Raw genomic sequence first — 9,194 nt, forward strand, 5'->3', positions numbered from 1 at the left:
TTTCACGACCAGGACGGATTCGGGATTTGAAAATAAAGGACGCCGAACTTTTCACCGGGGACGGATCCAGGATTCTAAAAGTGAGTTGTGCTAAACCCTTATTAGCAGCGACGGATCCAGGATTTGAAACTGAGGCGTATTTAACGGACTTTCCGAAGCGGAAAGTTTCTCTACAGGACGAGAAACTGAGGAGTGGAAGATGAGGAACAAATTGGAGGAAGGAGAGTTGGGGGGAGAAGGGAATTTCTAAGATGGTGGAAGAGAGTGAGTGAGAGATCTTACTCACAAGGTGTGTTGAATCACAGATGCTGCCAGAGGGGTGTTTGGCAGCACTGATTGGAATAAACAATTATTTCCAAACTGGCAGATAGACTGGCAGTGAGTGAGAGTGAGTGTAGAACCACCTTTTTTATTCTTTTCTTTTTCTTTTTTAAACTATTCAGTTGTCTGCACCAATGCTAACCTCTCTCTTACCTGGATTTCAATTTGTTTATTTTGTTAATATTTATTTTAATTTTGTTACCGTTTTCTTTTTTAACATTGACAACTTTATTGAATCCGAGGTGGTTTTGCTTCTGCTGCACTTAAATTACATATTTCCATGCGTATTTAAAAGCAGCAATTGACCATTTGTCAAGAGATTAGGGTTCAGATTTTTACACAGAGTCAAAGAGCATGTTTGACAAATGATCTGTAGAGCGGGAGAGTCATAACGTTGCGTAGTGCTACTAGTTAACGTATTGTATGTTTGATGACATAAATGAAACGATAACAGCTTATGAAAAACGACTATACAAAGTTAAAGACCATCTCCAAAAGACATATTAAAATGTCAAAATCAACAATAACAATAAAAAAAGACAGCTGTAATATTTTCCAACCGAGAAGCCAAATCTGATGTGGTATGACATGGAATAGCAGCTCTCCCTCTTGCTGTCAAATTTGACAGCAGTTTCAAATATTCTTTTAATTAATTTTTAAATGTTATTTTATTAATTTTTTTATCAGCCCAGAAACTAACCTCACGATCTCAACCTAAAAACCTCCATTTTGCACCGTTGCTCAAACAAGAGCTCTCGAATCCTCGCTGCAATGCCTCGGCTACAATTCAAGGAAGATCGTCGCTGACGGATTGCAATCCCTCGGCTACAATTCCTCCACCTGCAAATCGAAATGGGAAAAATCATCGTCTTTCCCTGTTGGTAATTTAAAATCCCACACTTTCTCAGCATCCAAACATATTTTATAAAAAATTGAAATTAAAAGGTTAAAAAAATTTTGGTTGTGACCTTTGGATTTTAGGTGAGTTTGAGTATATCGATGTGATGGTAGAGGGTGATAGGTTGTTGATGGCGAAGAGAAGCAGGTATACAAAGATTCAGAAAATAAAGAACAAAGATGATAGGAGAAGTCTAGAAAGAACAGGTATAAAATAATAGTTTAATAAAATAAAAAGAAAAGAAAATAGTGTAATAAAATAATATTTAATTTGACATACTGGGTGGAGAGGAAAATTTTGAAAGATGTCAAAATACCACGCAGGTTGTCAAATTCAAATTTTATATTTAAAATTTGACATCTTCTTTGAAGATGCTCTAAAGATGAAAGAATTGGGTATTTGGTTTGCTTTCCAATATGGGTCTGTGGAGTTTTTAATTATTTGAATATGTGTTCATAAAGTTTGCATATGGGAGGTGCAACTTTTTTCAACTTGGGGAGGGGTAGCTGCTGCAGATCTGGTCCAGCTAGCTCCCTCCTTGCATTGCAGCCCTAAAGCTACCCACTAATGGTTGCTTAATAATGCTTGGAAAATGTTCTCTTTCTTATAATTGTAGATAAAATAGAGTTTGAACGAAACACTTTTGGTACTATTCATTTTTAACGAAAATGACATTTTTACTCTAAAATGTCACTCTTGATACTATTCATTTACAACACATTTTTGTCATTTTGATTAAAACTCAAAGTTTTCAAACCATTTTCATTAGTTTTCTTTAAATAAAATGGAAGAAACAAACACATAAGTTTTGTGGGGGCAAAGACTTTGTATGGTATGGTTCTCATTCACCTTGAGTTTCATGTGTCTTTTGCACACTCACACGGAACTCACCCTTAAAAAAGGATAGTGTTATTCATACACTCATTTTTATCTTTCACACATTTTTGTTAATGTTTTACCATTGATCTTCGTCCATTCATTCGATCTGATGGTTGGAAATTGAGAAGGGTGTGAGAGAGGTAAAAATGAGTGTATATACTAGATAGCACTAACATTGAAAAATGATAAAAGTGGTCCATGAGTTTGTCTATCGTAAATCACTTTGGTTATTCCATAAAAAATCTATCAATATCTTTGTCAAGTGGAGAAGAAGTTGGTTTGACAAAAATACCTTAAAAAGTTGGTCACGTGGTCATTCACGTGACAATTTAACGATGATATTGACAAATTTTTCACGGAATAACCAAAATAATTTACGGTGGACAAACTCAATGAACACTTCTTCGATTTTCATTGTCATTGACCAAAACAAATAGTTATATCAATCTCATAGACCATTTTGGCTAAAAAACCATTAAAGAATCTTACCTATAATTGAGATGTGATTATAACAATATTTTAAATCAATCAAAATATTATTAGATATTTTAATTTTTTCACATGACAGTACTAAATTCGCTTCAATTATCGCAACATTGATACTCTAGTTATAGCTATGTTCATGTCCTTAATGGGAAAGAAGAATAAGGAAATGAAATTCTTTATGGTAAAGCTTCATCAAATGGAACCCAACTGTCTTAAAGGAAAAGAAGGTGAAAAGTATCATCGTGTGGCGTTTTCCACAAAATAATTATTAGAGTTGGTTTACAACAACTATCATTTACTCTTTTCATCGAGGAAAAGTTCGAAGTAAAAAAAACAGAAAATATTATACATTGGTGAATTATTTTTTCTATTTCGTAAGGACAAAATGGCTCGTAGTGATAAGATATTCAAAAGATAATCTCTGTGATAAATTTAGGATTTAAACCTTTGTGGTAAAAACTGTTAACAAAACTAACTCAAAAGTAAAATTTTCGTCCACTAAATGCGACGATAAATACGTACTTTTGTCGAACCTCAAGCTATCTTTTTGTTCACGTTCTCTCTCCATCTCTGTTCTCTCTCTAATCTGTATCTCCTTTACCAAATACACCATCACAGATTCATATTTCTTTCTCCTTGTCTCCTTGTTCTGATTTTCTTTGTATATTATCACATTTGTTTGTCTGTTTTTGTTCTTGGGCGACCGGGTGTTAAGGCGGAGGCATTATTATGTTAGATATTGTGTCTTGTTAGTAACCGAATGGAGGCATTGTGTCTGTTATGATGGAAATGCAGATGGTTGAAGATGACAACCATGACTCAAATGAGCGCACTTGGGACAGAGAGAGGAAGGGTAACAGAAAGAAAGAGTGGTCGGTCATTTTTATCTCTTCATCTAACTGAGATTTGACAGAAATCTAACTTACGGTTAAATTTGCTAACAGGTTTCACCACGAACGTCAGGTGGGTTATCTTTCAAATACTTTATCACCATGGAACCATTAATCCAATTTGGCCCTTCGTAAAGAAGGAAAAGGAAATTACAAGGAGAAGAACGAAGTTGAAATATTACTGGCAAAGAATGAACCCAACCTATCTCGTGTAATTGAGAATATATTAGCAAACATCAACCCCCAAAAATGAGAATGAGCTATATATTCGTAAAATTAGTAAAGCTAGTTGGCTTTATTTAAAAATTAATTAGAATTAACATAATTTAGCTGTCATTCTTGACATATCTTGCGTGCACAAGAAATGAAAAAACGGGTGAGTTACACGTTGAAACTAAGTATATCTTACGATTCATACCTATACAACCATGTTTTTCTTTTCTGTTCAGTTCACAGCTTCATTTCAAACCACAAACAAAAAGAAAGAAAAGAAACAAGAAACAAGGAGAGCGTCTCATACCTGAACAACCAGATATCATTTTCGTTCTTCACTTTTCTCACACTTGCCTCATAAGACGAGACATTACAATTAACGTTTATAGGCCCAAAGTCCATTACTGGGCCACTCAGGTTGTTGATATAGGCCCGTTTCCTTGGTCCCAAATCGGAGCCCTAAATGCCTTCGAAGCCACTGAGGGCATTTTCGTCTATCTACCCTGCACATAAACCCCAATTCCCAAACGACCGCGGGTTTTGGGTACTGTCACTGGGATTGTTGTCACCGAGCAAGACCTGGAGCTGGGTAAGTCACCGATCATCCCTCCCCGTTTGGTTCCCTAGAAAACCCAATAGAAAATTGCATCCATTTTCTCAGAAACCAAACAGGAAACTTGATTGCAGACCCACATCGTAAAAATGCAATCTTTAAGTGCGAGCGTCCGGTTGGTCCGAAGGCAAAGGGTCGACAGCTCAAAAATTGCTCATTTCAGATCGATTGGAGCTTACCAATTGAGCGGCGGTTCTGGGTATAGCTCGTTGGCGTCGGATCGTTTGGCCTCTGCCAAGAAATTGGGGGATTTATCGGGTTTTGGGCCTTCGAAAAGTTCCTTGTTTCAGTCAGTTTCCAAGTTTTCGTATCGATCTTCGGCCCCGTTCGTATGTTTTCGACTCGCTATGCGCTCTCTAATAGCATTTTAGCATGTTTTGTGAGCTATTTAATCTGAAGAATACATTTTGAACATGTTTATAGTTTTGAATTTTACTCTGCATATGTATGTAATTGTGAATTTTAGGTTTTTGGAATTGAAAAGCCCAATTTTTTTAGTATAATTGAGCGGTTTAGTTTAAATGTTGATACATTTACGAAAAGACGATTTCTTTGTTAAATTTGAGGTTTTTGATGCAATTGAAGCCTAGAAATTAATCTAGAGGCCAGCTTGCATTTTACATTTCGTCTTGTGGAATGCCACTCCGGCAGTGTTCACCATGGTCGTAAGTCATGACATTTTGTATAAATGGGGAATCGGGCGATTCTATTGATACTTACGAGATGTAAACCAGAAATGTGATAGAGAAGTAAGTAAAATATGTTCTTAAGAGATTTGGATTACGATAGAATTACTGTACAAATAGGAAACCGGAAGACGGGCCATCAACACTAGATGACATGTCATTAACACCTTTTTTGTTTTATGGTGTATAATTCATTTGGAGAGCAATATTTTGTCTTTCTTTCCAAATATAGCGTTTTTCTGATGCTTGTAGTGTTATTCTACCAGACAACACTGAACTCTCAAACTGCGGCCCCAACTTCTTCCTGTAATTCCAACTTATTCAAGAGTGCTCAACTAAGCTTTTTTCGATGTGCGGCAGTTTCACCTCCTTTCCCGAGAAGGTGCATTGCAACAGGGGGAAATTCTGTTCAGTCGGCTACTCAAGATTCAGGAATGTCCGTCTCTGATGTAGCTCCTCGCATCAAATTCAAGAGGCTTGATAAAACTGCCCACCACATAATGCAGGCATGTGTGTATCGGTTTGTATTCGTGACAATACATAACACCTTTTCTGTTCCTGTTGTTATATGTATATTAGTTGATTTATATGTCACAGATTCTAGATAAGGAAGCTTTAGAGGAAGTGAAGGTGCAGAGAGAAATACCAGATGTTAGGCCTGGTTATATGGTGCAACTCAGAGTGGTATGATGTGTTCTTTTCGGAAAAAATGGTGTTATAATGCTCCTTATGCTGTGGAGGGAGTTCCTCATGAGATTGAGTCCATATTTTTTCTCAACGCTTTTCCGTATGTGAACAGGAAGTACCCGACAACAAGCGACGTGTTTCAGTCGTGAAAGGTGTTGTGATTGCTAGACGTAATGCTGGTCTAAACACTACAATTAGAATCAGGAGGCAAGTGGCTGGAGTCGGGGTTGAATCTCTCTTCCCATTGTAAGCAATTCTGATGTTCATTTTCCTTTACTATTGATGGCTCTAGTCGTCTTTGACTCCCTGCTTTAAGTTGGAAGGTGAACATGTGATTTCTTAGCTGGATGTCGTGGAAGCAGTTGTATTGAAATGTTGCCATACTGAGTTATCTCAACTCTGATTATACGAGTCTTAGATGCTTGCACAGCATTATCGATACAATTTTCATTGAAAAATAGTTATTTGTAGATTTTGTGGTAACATGTTTATTAAAGTGGAGTCTGTAAGGACTAAGGAGGTACTGAATTTTATTAGTCAAAATTCTGTACTCTGAAAACAAGGAAACTAATCATGCTCGGTAAACATTGCTTATTAAACCTCTGGGTTCGTGACCGTGAACTGATTAACTTCAACGCAAGTTTAGGTTTTTAGTTTTTTCCACAAATTACTATTTGAGGTGAAACAGACGATTAACTTGGGGCTGGGGCTAGCGCTTCAAACAAAAGTTTATTTCTATTGATATCTGATAATTTCATCTGGAGTTCTCATGTGTGGGATTTTATCATTCGTTTCACATAAGTATATAATATGCTGTCAGTCTCTACAAAATGACCGACGAAGTGGATGATGTTTGGCAGGTATTCGCCGAACATAAAGGAAATCAAGGTGCTGGACAAGAAGAAAGTGCGGAGGGCCAAGCTGTACTATGTCAGGGACAAAATCAATGCATTCAAGAAGCAATCGTAGCTAATGGGATCAAAAGGATGTTGCCTGACAAGGATTGTGTCCCATGTATGACTTAGGTCAGAAATCCAGCAAAAGTTTTGGTGATTTCTTTTCCTCATTCTTTTTCTCTTTTGAACGCATGAGTAGTCTGTGAATCTTCATCAAGTCCTTGAGAATCTGCGATGCCTGGTAGAAATGTGCGAGTTCAATTGAAAGCCGGGGAAGTTACCAGAATTGCTTACTTTCGATGTTAGAACTGTGTGTACTCAGGTTGATGAATGTTATGAAGTTGTTGGCATAAATGTGATTGTTTGTTACACAAGTAGGACTATTTTCTTCAGTATATTCCTTAGGCTATATTATCAATTTCCCCCCTGAACTTGTGACCATTAGCCAATTTCCCCCCTCAACTTTAATTTTGGCCAATTTCCCCCCTGAACTCTCATGATTAGTCAATTTCCCCCCTCAACTTTAATTTAGCCAATTTCCCCCCTCAACTCTTATAATTAGTCAATTTGCACCCTACTGTTAAATTTTTAATTTGATCATAATTAAACAAGTGTGTGTAAGAAACTAAATAAGATGTATGTTAATCATGTTCCTATATCTTTATCCTATTACAAATAGATTAAAATTTAGAATTTTACAATTTATCATAGATAGTATTATTAGTCATAATAAATCAGTATGGAGTAATTTTATTTGATTTTTGACTATACAAAATTGATAACAAAAAGGATTGATGTGTAAATTTTTGTATGTGAATACAATTTTCTTTATAAAAGTGAAAGCTAAGTTCAAATAAATTGCGGAGAATCGAGCTTTAGTAAAAAAACGGCTAGTCTATTCATAATTTTCGACTCCTTATTAAGAATAACCCATTTTATTGAAATAGGTTTGATCCATGAGTTTAGGATTATTATTTCTTTTTGTTATTATTTCTTCTTCTACATGCTTTAAACCCGATTCATAACTTTTTCTTATAATCAACCCATGTCACATACTAATTGTATTATGTTTTTGTACATTTTACCCTATATTATGCAGGTGAGTTTATGTTAATTTTAGTACTTTGTTGGAAGCTATTAGAAAGATTGAAAATTAAGAAAAGAATAGATGGAAAATTAAAAAAAAAAAAAAAATTAACAGTAGGGTGCAAATTGACTAATTTTGAGAGTTGAGGGGGGAAATTGGCCAAATTAAAGTTCAGGGGGGGAATTGACTAATTATGAGAGTTGAGGGGGGAAATTGGCCAATGGTCACAAGTTTAGGGGGGAAATTGATAATATACCCTATTCCTTATTTGGCTAAAATTAAATTTGGGTTTGCATGCCAGAAGTCTGGCCGAAGAAGATAAAAGTGGGAGAAATGTAGTATTATTTCACCTTGGTTATCTTCATCTGTAGTTTCTGCTCCATTGGCCACCTCTTATGTTACTACCGAGAAATTTTTAATTGGGATTGTTGTCACTTTGTCTCGTAATGTTACCAATTCACGTGTTGTAATATTGTACTATAGAATTTGTAACACAACATGGTGTTGTGACGATCACATTAAGAATATCTCGTTGCTGATATCGATATTTTGATCATCAACTTTTGAATTTTGAATGCTTGAATTGAATTTGGCTGTGAATTTCAGCGAGGTCACCATCAGCATTTGTGTGCCGGTTCGTATCTCTGCTACATTTATGAAACAGAAAGAAAAAGGTTACTGGGGAAAAGATTTTTAAGAAGAATTATTTTAAAAATTAGCATGACGATGATGATTAATGAGATTACGACTAATTAACTTCACGTTACCTATTTTGTATTAAAAATTCAAAAGCCCACTAACCTAATAGGAATGGTAGGTCCCTTTTTAGGTGTTTGTTGATGATTAATGAGATTACGACTAATTAACGTCACATTATAAATGGGCTCTTTCTTTTCCTAACATGTCTTTTTCAAAGCACTGTCGATTGATTGGTTAGTCTTATAAAGAGTAGTACCAAAGTGATCAAACTAATTAATTAAACCTCTTCGGGGTGACTTAATGATTGATGATGAACTTTATGTTCGTATTTCATACAGCACGTCTTGAATTTGATTTTTTGCGTTAGGGAATCACATGATGGTGGCAAGTGGAAGGCTGAAATGCCTCTTTGAGTATTAAGGTGTCGGATTATTATTATTATTAAGAGAGAGAAGTTCAAAACTATTGGAATAATTTTTTTGAAGAGGGAAGATTTACGAACTTGAGACTCATGAGTGGAAACATAACATTCTATCCACTAAGATATTAAACCACATGTAATTGTTAGTTTCTAAACACAAGTATATAAAATATACGTAACCTCCAAAAACTAAACAGTTAGCAAGTTAATACGATACTAAATATTTGATAACCTCAAATTAATATTTAATTAGGAGAGCATACTTGTAAAAACTTTCAACCGTTGGATGGCTCCACACTCCACTTAAAGAATAAACGTGGGAAAGATCCGAAGATCCGGCACATAGCAATTTAAGGTGCGAATGTAAACTGAAGAAAACGCGCGTAGCATATTACTCCCCCATGCCCTCCACAAACCG

The 9,194-nt window shown here is 35.7% G+C and overlaps 1 protein-coding gene across 1 annotated transcript; it reads left to right on the plus strand.

Moving 5' to 3' along the window:
* Nucleotides 1-4,227: 4,227 nt before the first annotated feature.
* Nucleotides 4,228-6,956, plus strand: LOC137713513 (uncharacterized). The gene is made up of 5 exons (XM_068452817.1): nt 4,228-4,629; nt 5,253-5,492; nt 5,584-5,670; nt 5,786-5,919; nt 6,534-6,956. The coding sequence occupies exons 1-5, from the start codon at nt 4,390-4,392 to the stop codon at nt 6,640-6,642; spliced, it is 810 nt and encodes a 269-aa protein (XP_068308918.1). The 5' UTR covers nt 4,228-4,389; the 3' UTR covers nt 6,643-6,956.
* Nucleotides 6,957-9,194: the final 2,238 nt, after the last annotated feature.

The sequence above is a fragment of the Pyrus communis genome, chromosome 13, assembly GCF_963583255.1.
Source record: "Pyrus communis chromosome 13, drPyrComm1.1, whole genome shotgun sequence".
Lineage (NCBI taxonomy): Eukaryota > Viridiplantae > Streptophyta > Magnoliopsida > Rosales > Rosaceae > Pyrus > Pyrus communis.

What these genes read in the sequence shown, in the direction of transcription:
- LOC137713513 (XM_068452817.1), top strand. Translation starts at nt 4,390, where the DNA reads ATGCAATCTTTAAGTGCGAGCGTCCGGTTGGTCCGAAGGCAAAGGGTC. An exon ending in ATATGGTGCAACTCAGAGTG is followed by an intron (nt 5,671 to 5,785) that starts GTATGATGTGTT and finishes GTATGTGAACAG; the next exon opens with GAAGTACCCGACAACAAGCG. An exon ending in GTTGAATCTCTCTTCCCATT is followed by an intron (nt 5,920 to 6,533) that starts GTAAGCAATTCT and finishes GATGTTTGGCAG; the next exon opens with GTATTCGCCGAACATAAAGG.